This window comes from Falco naumanni, chromosome 5 (assembly GCF_017639655.2).
Source record: "Falco naumanni isolate bFalNau1 chromosome 5, bFalNau1.pat, whole genome shotgun sequence".
Taxonomy (NCBI): Eukaryota; Metazoa; Chordata; class Aves; order Falconiformes; family Falconidae; genus Falco; species Falco naumanni.
Window position 1 is genome coordinate 38,407,008 of NC_054058.1, and position 16,931 is coordinate 38,423,938.

General features: G+C 48.3%; 5 protein-coding genes across 5 annotated transcripts; 2 read left to right on the top strand and 3 right to left on the bottom strand.

Moving 5' to 3' along the window:
• The first annotated feature begins 1,373 nt into the window (after positions 1-1,373).
• LOC121088820 (histone H3) lies at positions 1,374-1,871 on the top strand. Its single transcript, XM_040595405.1, has one exon. The coding sequence runs from the start codon at positions 1,418-1,420 to the stop codon at positions 1,826-1,828; it is 411 nt and encodes a 136-aa protein (XP_040451339.1). The 5' UTR covers positions 1,374-1,417; the 3' UTR covers positions 1,829-1,871.
• Positions 1,872-2,782: 911 nt separating this feature from the next.
• On the bottom strand, positions 2,783-3,188 carry LOC121088836 (histone H4). Its single transcript, XM_040595423.1, has one exon. The coding sequence runs from the start codon at positions 3,152-3,154 to the stop codon at positions 2,843-2,845; it is 312 nt and encodes a 103-aa protein (XP_040451357.1). The 5' UTR covers positions 3,155-3,188; the 3' UTR covers positions 2,783-2,842.
• Positions 3,189-8,337: 5,149 nt separating this feature from the next.
• On the top strand, positions 8,338-8,993 carry LOC121088841 (histone H2B 1/2/3/4/6). Its single transcript, XM_040595426.1, has one exon. The coding sequence runs from the start codon at positions 8,562-8,564 to the stop codon at positions 8,940-8,942; it is 381 nt and encodes a 126-aa protein (XP_040451360.1). The 5' UTR covers positions 8,338-8,561; the 3' UTR covers positions 8,943-8,993.
• A 1,293-nt stretch (positions 8,994-10,286) lies between these two features.
• Positions 10,287-11,380, bottom strand: LOC121088809 (histone H1). The gene has a single exon (XM_040595393.1). It carries the CDS (start codon positions 11,005-11,007, stop codon positions 10,351-10,353), a length of 657 nt encoding a protein of 218 aa, XP_040451327.1. The 5' UTR covers positions 11,008-11,380; the 3' UTR covers positions 10,287-10,350.
• Positions 11,381-12,944: 1,564 nt separating this feature from the next.
• LOC121088827 (histone H2A) lies at positions 12,945-13,437 on the bottom strand. The gene has a single exon (XM_040595412.1). It carries the CDS (start codon positions 13,396-13,398, stop codon positions 13,009-13,011), a length of 390 nt encoding a protein of 129 aa, XP_040451346.1. The 5' UTR covers positions 13,399-13,437; the 3' UTR covers positions 12,945-13,008.
• Between the last annotated feature and the right edge of the window lie 3,494 nt (positions 13,438-16,931).

Genomic DNA, 16,931 nt, shown 5'->3' on the forward strand with positions numbered 1-16,931 from the left:
CGGCGCTGCCTCAAGCACGGGAAAGCGCACTCGACAGCGGCTGCATATGCCTGCTCCCACAACCCCAGCGATACAGCTCTCTCCAGTGGCCGTGTGGCGGCTCTTAAAAGAGCCTTTCGGTTTGGTGATGGCAAGGCAGGAGCCTCAGGCCCGCTCGCCGCGGATGCGGCGGGCCAGCTGGATGTCCTTGGGCATGATGGTGACGCGCTTGGCGTGGATGGCGCACAGGTTGGTGTCCTCGAAGAGCCCCACCAGGTAGGCCTCGCTCGCCTCCTGCAGCGCCATCACGGCCGAGCTCTGGAAGCGCAGGTCGGTCTTGAAGTCCTGCGCGATCTCGCGCACCAGCCGCTGGAAGGGCAGCTTGCGGATCAGCAGCTCCGTCGACTTCTGGTAGCGCCGGATCTCGCGCAGCGCCACCGTGCCGGGCCGGTAGCGGTGCGGCTTCTTCACGCCGCCCGTGGCCGGCGCGCTCTTGCGGGCCGCCTTGGTGGCCAGCTGCTTGCGGGGCGCCTTCCCGCCCGTCGACTTACGCGCCGTCTGCTTTGTGCGGGCCATTGCAGATCACGCACCTACCGTCTCGCGGTTAACTCCGAGCGCATTTGCGACTCCTATTTATAGCGGTCGGGCCCCGCCTTCCCACTTGTGATTGGTCAAAACCGGGAAGAATTTAATTGCGTCACCTCGGAGGCAGTTGAAGACGCCCAAAGTCCGAGCCCTCACCTAAGGGGTGCAGTCGCTCTTTTATTTATTTTTTTCATATAAAATTTGGAGTTTTATCTATTATTTACTAACCCTGTTTTTTTCTCTCAATTGTTTAAAACTCTCAATTGTGCTTGCAAACTCCATGATACAAGTATACGATGTAATACTGTACACTATTTTAGCTGCTAAAAACTCACACTAATATGGGAGTTCTACTTTTGGATTGCAATTAAAGCTCTCCATTCCTCCTGAAATACCTCCCTAAATGATTTAGTACGGCAAAATAAAAGCGAGCGGCTTTTTGCATAATTAGGTTTTATATAAGGAAACCTGTAAGAAAAAGATGAACTTTCAGATAAACCTAGAAAATGTGTTTAGGTTTCATATTTAACCATCGTCAGTAGTAAGCTACTTTTACGATTACATTAGCATAATTGATTTGATGAAGGGAGCAATACATTAAGGGAAATCGTTAAAAAGGGGGAAAGTCGTTTCCGAAGAAAAGGAACATGAAAAGATTATGCTTGTGCTTGAAACAGCAGGGTTTAGCATACAAAGGGTTAACGCGGGATTTTCAAATTAGCCCAATCAAATGGCGCTTCCTCTCAGCCAATGAACCAGCAGAGATCGCATATATAAACGAGTCAGCGCAGACCGCCCGGAAGAGTTTTACATTGCTACTTCTAGTAGTACTGTAAGGAAGAAGACTTTAGAGATGGCGCGCACGAAGCAGACGGCGCGTAAGTCGACGGGCGGGAAGGCGCCCCGCAAGCAGCTGGCCACCAAGGCGGCCCGCAAGAGCGCGCCGGCCACGGGCGGCGTGAAGAAGCCGCACCGCTACCGGCCCGGCACGGTGGCGCTGCGCGAGATCCGGCGCTACCAGAAGTCGACGGAGCTGCTAATCCGCAAGCTGCCCTTCCAGCGGCTGGTGCGCGAGATCGCGCAGGACTTCAAGACCGACCTGCGCTTCCAGAGCTCGGCCGTGATGGCGCTGCAGGAGGCGAGCGAGGCCTACCTGGTGGGGCTCTTCGAGGACACCAACCTGTGCGCCATCCACGCCAAGCGCGTCACCATCATGCCCAAGGACATCCAGCTGGCCCGCCGCATCCGCGGCGAGCGGGCCTGAAGCTCCTGCCTTGCCATCACCAAACCGAAAGGCTCTTTTAAGAGCCGCCACACGGCCACTGGAGAGAGCTGTATCGCTGGGGTTGTGGGAGCAGGCATATGCAGCCGCTGTCGAGTGCGCTTTCCCGTGCTTGAGGCAGCGCCGCTTCTGGGATGATGGGAAGGTTCGGACTGCCGGTAGCGTGGGACCCTTCCCCCCGCCCGCCCAGACCAGTGATTTGGCGGTTCTGAGGTGCCCCGTTTAAAGCTGGGGGAAGGAGGGTCGTGGGGGGGTGCGTGTCGGTACTGGTATCCAGGGGACCGACCAACAGCCTTTCCGCAATAGGAGAGCACTAAGGGAAGGCGTTTCCGCACAGGGCTCGCGGCTTCTTTTCCCCTGCAGCCCCCGGGGCGCTACGGCCGCTCTTAACGGTCTCTTCCCCTCCCCCCCCCCTTCCCGCTCTGTCCCGCCCCCGAATGGCAGAGCGCGCGCCGCCGCCATTTCACGAGCTTCCCGTTTCAGGCTGTCGCGGTGAAGCTGGTAGCGGGGAGCGGCTGCCGCAGTAGCGCTTGCCGCCGGCGTCCGATTTTTATCGCCTGCCTGTCCCTTCTATGTACCCTGTCCGAAGGAGCGCGAGCGGAGCGCCAAGGACGCAGTCATCTTTACGAGCCGAACGTGCTTTTCTGTGGAGCCCAGAGAGCCTCCAGTCACGCACTATAGCTCCGCCTGCTCCCCCCTATTGTTATCGGACAGGGCAATCGGGATATAGCCAGTCACCGATTCCAAATTGGCCTGTTAAGCATTTGGGGCTGTAAGCCGGACCCCTAGACATGGGGCCGTACGGCCCGGTACGGGCAGCAACACAGCAGAAGCTCGGCATACACCCGGCAACCCTCCCCCCCGAACTTTATCGTGACCGTAAAACCACGACAGATCTGATCTTCAACAGCGATTAAGGCTCTTCTGCTGATGACATGGGTGGCTCTGAAAAGAGCCTTTGTGTTCTAAAAGCGTAACCTATGCCAAGCCCCAGGTTTAGCCGCCGAAGCCGTAGAGGGTGCGCCCCTGGCGCTTGAGAGCGTACACCACGTCCATGGCCGTGACCGTCTTGCGCTTGGCGTGCTCGGTGTAGGTGACGGCGTCGCGGATCACGTTCTCCAGGAAGACCTTCAGCACGCCGCGCGTCTCCTCGTAGATGAGCCCCGAGATGCGCTTCACGCCGCCGCGCCGCGCCAGGCGCCGGATGGCCGGCTTGGTGATGCCCTGGATGTTGTCGCGCAGCACCTTGCGGTGGCGCTTGGCGCCCCCTTTGCCGAGCCCCTTCCCGCCCTTGCCTCTGCCAGACATGATCACTGCCTACGCGACGTGAGCAACTCGCGGTGGAAACACCCGCCAGCGCCGCTCTTATATAGCCCGGAGTCCGACCTGGTTGAGAACTGCGACGAGGCAGGCCAAGGGCGGGCTCTCCTCCGCGTTCTTCCCCCTGCGGGCGGGGACGTTCGCGCCATCGCCCCCGGCAGGGGGCGGGGCGGGCGGCAAGGTGCCGGCCCCGGCCCCGGGAAACAGCCGACCCCGCCGCCGGCTCGGCCTGGGCGCTGCGGGAGCGAATCTTCGGGCGGGGGAACGCTCTCCTGCGCTCGGCTGCCCGGTCCCGTTGCTGCGGCGCTCGGCGGCGGCGGGGGAGCCGGGCCCCGCCGGCCGCGGGTCTGCAGCAAAATCCAGCCAATGGGGGCGGCGGGGCCGGGAGCGCCGCTTCCCGCCCGCGCGGAGCCGCCGCCATTTCGCTGCGCTCCAACAAAGGGCCCGGCCGTTGTGGTTGTCGCGGTGTTTGCGTAAATCCACCCTTCTATACCGACAGCCAAATTAATTAATTTATTAATCAGCTTTTTTTTTTTTTTCTTTTGTGGGTACGACATACTCTGGGTTTTTTTCTTATGTCTAAAACAACGATCACATGACTTTTTTGTGTTTATGGGACTGAGGTGCCGAGACAGGAACTGATTTTCGTGTCTTTAATGTGCCCATGACAAAAAGTAAATTGTTTCTTCTGCCTTCAAAGATATGTCATGTGTTTGTTAATTTTCTTTGACTTAATCTTCATTGATACGTAAAGTATTCCTTTTGCTGTTTTTCTTTATGTAGTTTTACTTTTTGAACATACGATATTTTTAACTGTAGTTCTACAGCTGCATTCATAAGCAGGGGCACATCATTTTAACAAATGGTAGGTATCATTTTAATCATTTTTAGTCATCTCAAGTGTCCAAATGTTTTGGGAAATGCATGGCAACTTCCTGTCTCTCCTTTATCCTTTCCTTTTACCTTGTGGCTTTTCCAGTAGTTATTTTATCCTGTAGAAATGTGACCCACATATTGACTGTTACTCTAAGTAATAATAAGGCCTTCTGATTATAGCACCATTCAACGATTAACAACCTAGAAAACTTGCAGGTATAGACACCAAGATATGCAGCATATAACATAATTATGTTTAATATTGCAATCTCAGCAACTAAAAGGTCTACAGTAACTACCCATAACCTTAAAACTTGACTTCTCAAATGTGATTCTAAGGCACATCATGTGCTTTAGAAATTTTCCAGAATAACCACAATGACTAGACAGTTCTGCCTCATCATCAATATATTTATAATAATTCCTAAGGCTATGTACAAAGTGTCTTCTGTTGATGCTCTAGTTGTTCTGTAACTTTGTCTTGGACTTCTCCTTGGTTCTTTTCTCTGTATTCCTCTGTGTGGAATACACCAGACTAAAACAAAGTAACATTCAGACACCAGTCTGAATCTCCAGCAGTTATCCTACTGTGCTTAAAAGTCTATTTCTTTGTCTTTGCTTGTTTGCTTTGTTAAATGTTTTTTGTTGGGTTTTTTTATAAGCTTTTGGCATTGGCATGGTGTACTCTGTAAGCCCAAGATAATATACAGGTTTCTGACTTCATCAGACAACTGGTTCTCTAGCGTTTCTGGCTGAAGAGGCTTCAGAACGTGGGATAATTAAAGTTAAGATACTACTCAAAAAATCCTTTTTTTTTCTTGAAGCCCATTTAGGCAACAAGTACAGATGTAAAAGAATTGTCTTTCTGACTCAAGATTTCAGAATAAGAAGGAGCATTTTCCAGAAAAATCTGTGCAGAGCTCACCCAGGAGATGTAGTAGCAAAACACTGACAGCAGCTTTGCCTTTATGTGTTCTCATTGCCCCCTAAAAACTTCAAGCTGGAGCAGTTACTCCTGTTTGTTCATACTGTTTGGTAATATGCAGTATGCTGGTGACTCCTTCCAACACTGACGTCCTTGAACTGTTCTAGGGCTGTTCTTGAAGCCTTTTTTGTTCCATCCTATCAGACTTAGGTTTCCTCACTCTGAAGGATTATTTCTTATGGATGCTCCCAACCTTTGGTCAGTCACTAGAAAATCCATTGTTACTGAAGTGGAATGGATGATGGGTGACTGGATGTTAACAAGTTCCCATCCGTTTCCTTTAGTGAACATGTTTTTTTAGACTTCTGAGAGAAATATGTATGTCTAGATTTCTTTTACATATATCCTGTCTAAACAGTGCACTAAACTCAGCTCTTCTGCCATCGCTGATAAGGTTTCCACAATCATTCCTTTCCAAGAACTCTAATTTCCAAGAATACCTTCTAACCTTCTTCCTACTCCCATCCCCAGTTATTTTGCCTTCCGTACTGTCCAGCTGTATCTCTTTGTGAAGGCAGCACACACCACCACACTATACCGGGAACGACTGGCATTTAGTTATTACTGAGATATTTTGGTTTAACAGATTTTTTTAGCTGGAAGGCTAAAACAAAGCAGTAGTTGTCCAGTTCACAAGTAACTACTTTTCCTCACTGGGAGTTCTAACCTGGATTTCTTTCTACTCTGTAGCTGATCTTTAGAAAACTTACTGGAACTGAGAATCTGTGAGACTTGGATCAACTGCCATTCTTGTTGGAAATGATCAACAGATTTAAAAGGATTAACATGGGGAGGAGGGTGTTTGCACAAGTGGTTTTGGTTTTTTTGGGAGGAGAGGTGCTGCATTTTTAATGCCTCTGCTTTCTGGACCTATGTACTTTACATTGCTGATATTGCCCTTTGTTATTCTACATTTTGTCTTTCAGAGCAGTGTAACAAGAGCAACAGCCTTTGTCTGCTATTGTGGAGAGAGAACTGGTGATCCTACACCACACTGTCCCCCAAGGGGCATGTCAAATCATGGACTTTCACAGGTGTTCATCAGAAGTCCTGTTACCAGGCAGAGGTGTTCTCAGTGAACTGCTTTTCCAGGTAATGTTTATGACAAAAAAAGGTAATCAGGTTCACAGTGTAAAGAGTTAAATGTGTAAAGATGGGCCACATTGGCTTCTCTTCTCGCTTTACTGAAAAAGAGAGAACTACTTTTCTTCTCTTGAAAAGGCAGAAAGAGCTCCCTTCTGTCTTACCAGATTTTCTCCAAGCTAGATTGAGCTGCTGAAGACAGCTGTGGGGGAAGCAGAGCAAACAGAGATGGATGAGCATCTATCCCATTGCTGTTCCTGATGAGGAGGAGCAAGGGTGGTGGAGGGGCAACAGACATTAAACCAGAGATCCACAGCATCACAGAGGCAGCATGATGAAGTTGCTCGGCACAGGTGGCTGCCTTTGTCTCTCCAGTAGAGTTGTTGAGCACAAGAGAAGCATTTGCAAGCCAGCCTTACTGGCTAGGAAAGAGAAAGGTCCCACCCTTTCCTTGCCTGGTTCCCTTTGTTGAGACAGCACTATTTTGTATGTAGGCTGGAAATCTTTGTGAATCCAGAATTCTGCCCAGCAGGGTAAAGGGGGGTGGGGTGTGTGTGTGACACGAGAAGAAAAGGGGAAAAAAAAGAAAAAGCAGAAGTATAATCAGCCTGGTGAGGTGATAGGTCTTTTTATTGCTTGTGCTGGTATCCAGAATCTCTTTCTAACAATTAGTTTTGGTTTGGTTTTAGCAGTGTTACCTACCTTAAACTACATTTACCTGTGCCAGGTAGGTTTCTTGTATAGGCCCCATACTGTCTGTCTCCTCTGATACCAAAAAAGTCTAGACTTTGAATGGCCCTTAAGGGTTCTCTCCTGGTTTCAGCTGGGACAGAGTTAATTTTCTTCTTAGTAGCTGGTGCAGTGCTGTGTTTTGGATATGGTGTGAGAACTATGTGGGTAACACATGGTTTTAGATGTTGCTAGGTAATGTTTATACTAAGTTAAGGACTTTGTTGTTTCTCAGGCCTTGCCAAGAAGAAGGTTGGACAGGGCACAAGAAACTGGGAGGGGACACAGCCAGGACAGCTGACTCAAACTAGCCAAAGGGCTAGTCCAATACCATAGAATGTCATGCTCAATATATAAGCCAGGATCGGTCAATCGCTACTGGCTGCACATTGGTCAGCAGTGTGTTGTACATCGCTTCTTTTCTTTTCTTCCTTACTTTCGGATTTTGTTCCTCTCCCCTTCTCCCTCCTTCTCATTAGATTTTTTTTAATTATTATGCTGGTTTGTTTTGTTTTGTTTTATTTCAATTATTAAATTGTTCTTATCGCAATGCTTGAGTTTTACAGTCCTTCCCAATTCTTCTCCCTATCCTTCTGCAGTGAGCAAGCAGCTGTGTGGTACCTAGTTAAACCACAACACGTTCCAAAAGGAAATAGCATCATTATAGCACTGGCTATTTGATACCAACTTACCCAATCCTAGCTTCATTCAACCACAAATGAAGTTGAACCCTTTAAAAGTGTATTTTAGTGCTCCAATTTGTTGATGAATGAGTCTATAATTGTATTTTCTAATGTCACCATACAGTATTTTAATAAAAAAAAGTAAATGCCAGTACATCAGAACTCTTAATGGTGTTAAATTGTTTCAGTTGATTACAGATTGTATTTTCTTCTTGCACAAGTCAAATTAATATTAAAACAGCTTCAACTTCTGATTGATGATAAATTCAAAATGCAATTTAAAATCCACTAGGATTATCTTGGGTTTGCCTTAAACACATTCATCCAACATTTATTTCATCTCAAAAGAAGTCTAAGTTCTTTGAAGATACAAATTAAATCAGAACTTCCATCTCATTTAAAGTCCTGAAAAACAAGCCACGGTCTGTGGGACAGAGAAATTATTCAAACAATATTAACAATGCTTCGTATTCCAGATCCTCTATATGTATTCTGATTATATTTTTTCGCTTTTACATTTAACTGGTGGCTGTTACAAATGCAGGCTATTACATAAGGTATGCAGGTATATTTCTTGGAAGGAAAAAAAGAGTAGCAAAACCCTTTACAATTTTCTCTAGGTTTGGGTTTTGTTTTGTTTTGTTTTTCTTTTCTAGAGTAATTGCTGATAACTGCATTTTGTACGTAAAAATCCACCGGAGCAGGCAGCTTCAGGAGACCCGGGAGCTCAGATGCTCCGAGGTGACCCCGGGGGCAGGGCGAGGCCCGACAGCAAGAACGAGCTTGGCCACCGAACTGAGGGATTGAAAGGACTCAATGTGATTGGCTGACAGCGTTCGAATTATTAACCAATAATAGCGTGGGATGTAAAAGTGACCAATTACAAAGCTGTTCGTACGATTGTAGACGTCTCTGGGTCCATTATCCAATAGAAGCGCTGATCGCTGAGGCCAGATATTTGCATAAGGTTCCTATAAATATAGGAGTAATCGCATTATCGGACATTTCGGTGCTACAGAGCCAACGCGCAGCTTCAGCTATGCCCGAGCCGGCCAAGTCCGCCCCCGCGCCCAAGAAGGGCTCCAAGAAGGCGGTGACCAAGACGCAGAAGAAGGGCGACAAGAAGCGCAAGAAGAGCCGCAAGGAGAGCTACTCGATCTACGTGTACAAGGTGCTGAAGCAGGTGCACCCCGACACGGGCATCTCATCCAAGGCCATGGGCATCATGAACTCCTTCGTCAACGACATCTTCGAGCGCATCGCCGGCGAGGCCTCGCGCCTGGCGCACTACAACAAGCGCTCCACCATCACCTCGCGGGAGATCCAGACGGCCGTGCGGCTGCTGCTGCCCGGTGAGCTGGCCAAGCACGCTGTCTCCGAGGGCACCAAGGCTGTCACCAAGTACACCAGCTCCAAGTAGAGTGTCTCGGACCGTCACTTCAAACCCAAAGGCTCTTTTAAGAGCCACCAATTTTTTCATATAGAAGGGCTGAATGCTACTTTTCTTGGGAGGTAGGAGGTATGTAAACAGCCTGTTTGCACATAATTTGAAACGCGACTACTTAATTTTAAGGGTGGAGTGCTCTTAACAATTTGCTCGCCTTAGAGTTGTACTTGTTTCAAGCGTATGATTTCTGGTCTTGAATGTGTCCTAGTGTTTTGCTAATTCTGCTTTCAAGAGTCCTTGGGGGGAAGGTAGGTAACATTTCATTTTCTAAGGGGTTTAATTCCTCTTGGTAAGTCCAGTACAAAATGCTAGCTGCTATTAAGAATTCTGTGCGCTGTACCTGTTAAATAAAAAATAATTTTTATTTTGGCCTCCTCAGTGACTGAATATTTCAAAATCAGTTTCTGAAGCAAGTTTTCCAGGTGTTTGCAGTTCGGTTTCTTTGTTTTCTGAACATTCCAGTGCACTCGCCCCTATTTTTTTTTTCTTCACTGTAGTTGTGTGTACTCGAGGCAACGGGCAAAGATTTTTCTTTGCGAACATTTTGCGGTTTAAAATGCCAATTCCCGAAGTTGCGCAGGAGTTGGTACTTAAAAAAAAAAAACCACACTAAAGTTATGGACGTGAAGCTGGGGGCGGTTGGTGATGTGCAAGGTACCCAGGGTCTGAGTATGGGGCATGGGGCCGCAAGTTCGTGCGAAAGCCAATTTCCGTCGCAGAGGCTACGCTGCCGCACAGGGCAGCCTTTCGCTGCGGGGCCAAGGCAGCGGCAGGGCACGGCGCACGCGTGTCCCCATCCCCGACCCACACCGCGCCCGGCCCCGGAGCCCATCCGAGGGGGGAAGGAGAGCCGATGCGGCGCCCTACGTAACCCGCGCGGGGGACGGCCCCGGGAACAGCCGCAGTGTGAGGGGGAGCGGGGTGTCACCGGTCACCGCCCCACGAGGCGGTGCCGGGAGGGGAGGGCGGGGCTGGGAGGTGGAAGGGGCCAATCCGGGCCCAGCGCGGGACTTTTAAACTCCCCCGGGCCCCGCAACCAAGGGGTGCTCGCTGGCGCGCGGGGCTGCCCGTCGCTGCTCTCGGCTGTGCCGGTCAATTAAGAGGGGGCGGGGCAAGTGCCGCCGCTGCCGCGGAGCTGCCGGATTGCACGTAGAAGACACTTCCTCTTTAAGGAAGCCCGGCTGTCCCATGAAGGCTGTACCGCACGTTTCGAAGATGGTAACTACTCTACTACGGCATCAATTACTACTAAAACTTCCTAAGATTTGGTTTAGCTGCTAGGATTACCATAGTGTTCCAGCTCTTTTTAAGAATAAGTGGGTGGCTCTTAAAAGAGCCTTTGGGTTTATTTAAATGAGTAGACTCTCTATTCTGAGTCGTCTTACTTCTTCTTGGGCGCCGCCTTCTTCGCCTTGGCTGCTTTGGGCTTAGCTGCTTTAGGCTTGGCTGCTTTGGGCTTCACCGCCTTTGCTTTGGCCGGGCTCTTCGCTGCTTTCTTGGGACGGCCTGCCTTGGCCGCTTTCTTGGGGCTCTTGGCCGCTTTCTTGGCTGCGGTGGCCGCCGGCTTCTTGGCTTTCTTGGGGCTTTTCTTCACTGCTGCCGCCTTCTTGGGCTTCTTAGCAGCGCTGGCGGGCTTCTTGGCAGCCGGCTTCTTGGGCTTAGCTGCCGGCTTTTTCTTGGTTGCCTTTTCTTTTGTCTCACCCGGTTTCTTATTCAGCTTAAAAGACCCGGAGGCGCCGGTGCCCTTGGTCTGCACCAGGGTGCCCTTGTTGACGAGGCTCTTGAGCCCCAGCTTGATGCGGCTGTTGTTCTTCTCCACATCGTAGCCGCCGGCGGCCAGCGCCTTCTTGAGCGCGGCGAGGGAGAGCCCCTTGCGCTCCTTGGAGGCGGACACGGCCTTGGTGATCAGCTCGGTGACGCTGGGGCCCGCGGGCTTGCGGGCCTTGGAGCCGCCCGCCGCCTTCTTCGGCTTCTTGGCGGCGGCTTTCGCCCCGGGAGCAGAGACAGCGGGAGCGGCAACAGGCGCGGTCTCCGACATAGTGGCAGCTGTCGTCCACGAATCAGGGGAAACCACTGGGCCTGGAGCAAGTCAGCGGCCTCATATTTATAGAGAGGAGCCGCGCGGTGATTGGTGCGTTGCAGAGCCCGCCCCGCTGCACGGCAGAAAGGTCCCTTCTCACCGCTCATTTTGTGTTTCTTAGGAGTCAAAAAAGCCTGTTTTTATCAGAATTTCTGCCACCAACCCCCCCCCAGTTCGCAGCGGCGTGGAAAAGAAAGACTGTTGTTCCCCCCTGCAAAGTTTCCCCTCGAAGAGGCAAAGGGTGAGTTAAAAAAGAGGCGATAAACCCCGAGTCCTGGACCTGGACAGACCTCCGGAGACAGAAACTTTTGTTTTTCCTTCTAAATAAAATCCGCGATGTGGGCAACTAAATATCCAGAGTAATTAATTATTATTCTTTAAAGGGTCTTCTCTTAATCTGAACTGAAAATCAGGAATTTGAACCGATATTTTTATCGCAAATTGATTTCAAAGAGGAGGAAGTAACACAGGCTCATCCTGAGCACTGAATATGGATTAGAAATTAGCTTCTTTGTCCAAAATCCTTTACCCCTTTCAAAATAATTAAAATAAATTAAATTAGTGCATTATGCAACTAAGCAAGAAGCAGATTAAAGTTTTATGAAGGGCTGTTTTTGTCCCAGAAGGAGATGACTTTTTACAGCATAGCAGCTTGTACTGTGTTGCTCAGTGAGCACAATGCAGACATGGTTCCCCAGTGCTCTGCTGCAGAAATATTTATTTTCTTAATAAATTAGGAGACGTAAGAACTGAACACGGCCAGGTTTTGTTAAGAATTATAATCAGTGCCCCATCATTTCATAATTCAGCAGTGTTTTTACTTTGATACAGCTTGATTGGTAAAAATCTGAGTCATCATTATCTAAGGAGACACTGCTGCTGCTGCTTTTTCCATACTTCTACACAATCAAACTTGCTCAAGTTACCAGTTACGGCTCCCCTTTCACAGCAGATTGTGAAATATTCAATTTCTTTAATGTCCAGTGGCGGGATTTAGGCACTGGAAGTAATACTAAAAATAGTATATCCAACTGATGTATCTGCTATACTAAAACAACTGGCTGCTGGCAAGTAGGGGAAAGTCCTCATCTGCACTTTACTAAGACCATGCTTAAAGAAATAAATGCTTGCTTTTTTTCAGAAACAGAATTAAAACAAGTATTCTCTGATAGTTTTATTATTTCTTATAAGCCTTTTTTTACCAAAGGCCTGCAAAATGCTTGCTACCTCTTGCTACTGTAACTGTCAGTGGTACTAACATTTTGTTCAGTTATGATGTGAGTAAAATTATGTTTTCAAATGTATAATAATTAAATTATGTTTCTTAACCTATGACCACAGATTTTATGTTTCTATTTCAAAATCTTTGTAGTAATGTTCAGCACTATGTTGAAGGTAGAATGTAAACTGGCAACAGTCATTTTTCCCCTTAAATTGCCTGTCCAGCATTTACTAATTATTTTCAACCCATTCAGATTTCAGGCAGAAAAAGGGCAAGGCAGCTCAGACAAAGCAATGAGAAAACCCCATAGAAAATTAATAATTCCAAATGTCTGTCTTTTGTAACAAGTCTCCAGGTCAAAATATTGGGGGGGAAGGGTGGCAGGGCTGTTTTAAGACACATCGGTGAGTTACCCCAACTTCACACAGAGCTAAGCTGAAAAAGGAGAGGCCCACTGGGCCTGTGGGCTCCTTGCCATAGGACTGAACTGCCTCTCTGGACCCTACCACACCAAATTCCTTTCACACGGCATAAATCTGGCAACAAGAACTTTTGGAGTTTTTAAACTTATATCTCATTTTAGAACGCAAATATGACACATCCTGTTGTGAGGTTTTGGTCATGAGGATTGAAGACTTTTTTCCTAAAATGTACAGCTCCTTTTATGACAAAGTGGGTGGCTCTAAAAAGAGCCTTTGGGTTACTTTTGAAGTGGGTCTGCTCCTCAAGTTCGGAGTTTATTTGCTCTTTGCCTTGTGGCTGTCGGTCTTCTTGGGCAGCAGCACGGCCTGGATGTTGGGCAGCACACCGCCCTGCGCGATGGTCACCTTGCCCAGCAGCTTGTTGAGCTCCTCGTCGTTGCGGATGGCGAGCTGCAGGTGGCGGGGGATGATGCGCGTCTTCTTGTTGTCGCGGGCCGCGTTGCCCGCCAGCTCCAGGATCTCGGCCGTCAGGTACTCCAGCACGGCCGCCAGGTACACCGGGGCGCCGGCGCCCACCCGCTCCGCGTAGTTGCCCTTGCGCAGCAGCCGGTGCACGCGGCCCACGGGGAACTGCAGCCCGGCCCGCGACGAGCGCGACTTGGCCTTGGCCCGCGCCTTCCCGCCCTGCTTCCCGCGGCCGGACATCGCTCTCGACGATCTCCTCCAACCACCACCCAAACGACGTTGCAATACGCGTCACTAGACCCCGCGCCCGGCCCCTTTTATAGCGTCCCCGCGCGTCCCGGCCTGCTTTCTGATTGGTTGTAGCACGCTCTCTCTCGCTCCGACCAATGGAGCTGCGGATCCAAATCCATCCAATGGGGGAGCGGGCGGCCGGCCCGCCCCGCCGAGCTGCCCCCGCCCGCCAGCCGGCAGGGGGAGGGGGACGGGCTGGGCGCTCCCGGCGCAGTGGGGCCAGCGCCCACCCCTGGGCGGGGATCCAGCCCCACCGCCCACCGCCTCCGCTCTGCTCCTGGCTGTGTTCGGCTGCGCAGCTCAACAGCCGTGACCCCAAGACGCGCTCCAGAAGGCCATCTTAGAGGGAGACGGGTCCTCGCCTGCAGCGGCCTTCCAGGAACGGGGGGAACCTCTCCTGATGCCATCGTTGTTGTTTTAGAAATAATTCTGTATTTAGAACCTCAGAAATGCTACTACAGGATTACTTTGTAAAAAAGTACTATCATTACAAAAGAGAAACATTCCTTTTGGAAGGACCACTTGCAACCCAGCACTACTGATAACGTTTAGAAACCAGGCAGGAACATGTAACAGGATTTTTCTTTGATTCTGAAAACAAATGACTCATATTACTGTAATCAGACTAATACAGTATTACTTGCAAGGCTATTCTGCAGAACATTAGAAGTCAGGCTGTCACACTTTTACTCAAACTGGAGAATATCTCACTGCACCAATAAGCTGAAGCGACTTCTTCAAGATTCAGAATGTTTGTATGAGATCCTTGGTCCTTTTTCCTCCATTGCACTAATTACCCATGGTTTCTCTTTATTCCCTGGCAACTTTTTCTCGTTCTTCCATATATTTTGAGTATGGACAGACCCTATCCTGCTCTACAGCCATGAAGAAACCTTCACCCTGGACTTAGCCACATCCTTGTGCTACCTCAGTGTTGCATGGCAGGCTCTTCCTCCATTTTCCCCACAGCATGGGATTCTGCTCATTTCCATAAATTCCAGTTGTGTGATGTTTTGTTCCTTAATGTTTTTGCACTCTAATATGGGTTCTTCTTTGTAATGCACCCCAGACCCTATAATACAGATATGATGCTAGTATTGTCATAGTTCAGGGAAAGACAAAGATATGACTCCCACCGGGCCATCCATGATAGCCTACCAAAAAAACCCCCAACAAAACAAAACAAAACCAAAACCAAACAAAAAAAAAAAAAAAAAACTACGCCAAAAGACAGTATTTCATCTAAACATTGCAACTCTGAGATCAAGAGAGAACCACAGCCTTCTTTCCAGAAGGGTACAATAACAGGAATTCCGATCAAAACTGTTCAGTGTATGCCAGTCGCAGCAGGAAAATTATAAACAAGGCAAAACAAAAACAACTTTATAGCACACACAAAGTACTGCCACAACTTGTTTCTGGGTAACTAAGACCAGCTCCCCGTTCTGAAGGTTCAGTAACACTTAGAAAGCATCTTTCCTTAGTGGTATCATTCAATGGATTGTGCAAAATTCACTAACCTCAAGAGTCTTCTATTTCCATTTTTATGCAGTCACAAATTTTCAATGATGCGCTGGGCAAGTCACATCACTTCACTGCAGCTCCATCCCCTCCCAGTCCTTTTCCTCCCCATGATAATTTTTTCTTCTGTGAACACTACTCAGGACCACACATGAAAAATGTGACCACAAGATGAAGGTGGTATTACAAAGAATCCCAAAGCTCTATATGACAACACAAAAACCAAGAAGAAATTGGCCTGGGTTTATGTTACCAGTTATCCAGAGCTGAAAGCGTCTGTTCTGGAGCTGTAGAGAAGATAGCATTACAAGATTGTGTCCATGACCTGTACCATCATAAACTAAATACATAATTGTTTCTACAGGCTATATTGAAACACAGACTATTCTTCAATATGCCACAAGCTTTCTATTGTGTTCTTTTCTCCCCCCTAAGAAAATAATTTCTATTTAAATACTAAACATTGATTCAACTCTCCCTCCCCCAATTAAATTAACAGTATGTTAAATATATATACACATGTATATCTATTCCACACACTTTCTTATTCAATCCCTTTTTTATGGGTGTTGGGGTACTGAGACATGGTAGACACTAGGGAGCATTGTCCTATTTTTTTCTTGGTAGAAGTATGTATAAGAACAAAACCTTAGATAATTAAATGGATGTTCAGCCAAAGCAAATTTCATTGACCTGTTCTTTTTTAAGGATTCCACTCAGAGTCATTATCAAAGGTCAAAGATTATACACCTGTATAAAGAGAAAAATATATCTAGTTGATTAAAGTATTGTCATTTAGTAATGAAATTGCTTTACAATCATTTCTGATGCTGGGGGAAGAGAAGGTTGTCAGCAGTCCTCAAAGCTGGATTTTATGCTTCTGCCGTGGCCCACCATTTGCATGGCTGATGAAGAACTAGAACAGATCCCACTGCTTTGATAAAAGTGAGCTTGCATCTTTATGCTCTCTCCACTTGAAACTGGCATTAAAGGCAAGTATCCTGGTTAATTTTCTTCTTGGTGGCTAGTGCAGTGTTGTGCTTTGGATTTGGCATGGGAACAGTGTGGTCAGGGACCTCTTGGTTTCTGGCCTTGCCAGCAGGAGGGCTGCAAGAACACAAGGGGGGGAGTGGACATAGCCGAGACAGCTGACCTGAACTAGCTAAACAAAGAGTATTCTATACCATGGGACATCATGCTCGATATATAAACTGGCTGGGGCTGCAGGTTGTTGCTTGGAAACTGGCTGGGCATCAGTCAGCAGGTGGTGAGGAACTGTATTGTGCATCACTTGTTTTCTTTTCTCACTTCCCTTTCGATTTCATTCTTCTCCCTCCTTTTCATTAGAACTATTATTCTTCTGGTTTTATTTTATTTCAACTGTTAAACTATCTTCATCTTAACCCTGGAGTTTTACATTCCTTTCTGATTTGCCTCACCCCACCTTGGGTGAGGGAGGGAGTGAGCCAGTGTGGCTATATGGCACTTAACCCCAGCTGGTAATTAAACCACAAGAGCAAGGAAGGAAAAACATCCCCCATATTAAGTTAGCTGAAGACAAACCATGGTTCTGGTCAATCAGATGAAGTATCAGCCCCACGTGCAGCCAGGTTCTACACACACAGTCCCAGCTAGGCACACAGCTCCCAGCCTCGTGTGTTTATCCAAAACCAAAACCTCAACAGAGTACCAGTAGCCTCATGTATGAGAGGCTCACAAGACAGTAGGCATCCTGGCCTTGGAATCTTCCCAGAAAAAAAGAAAATAATCATGCAGCTCCTGGATGATTTGCATTGTCAAATCCAGCCCTTCCATGTGAGCCTCAAAGTCCATTCCAAGAGTACTCTCTCTTCCCCACCTCCCCTCGCCTTCTCCACACACCCTGCCCCCCAAAAGCCATCTTAGAGGTGCAGTAGCTGTGGGAAGCTACCTACCTTCTTCACACCTGCCCTTCAACCCAG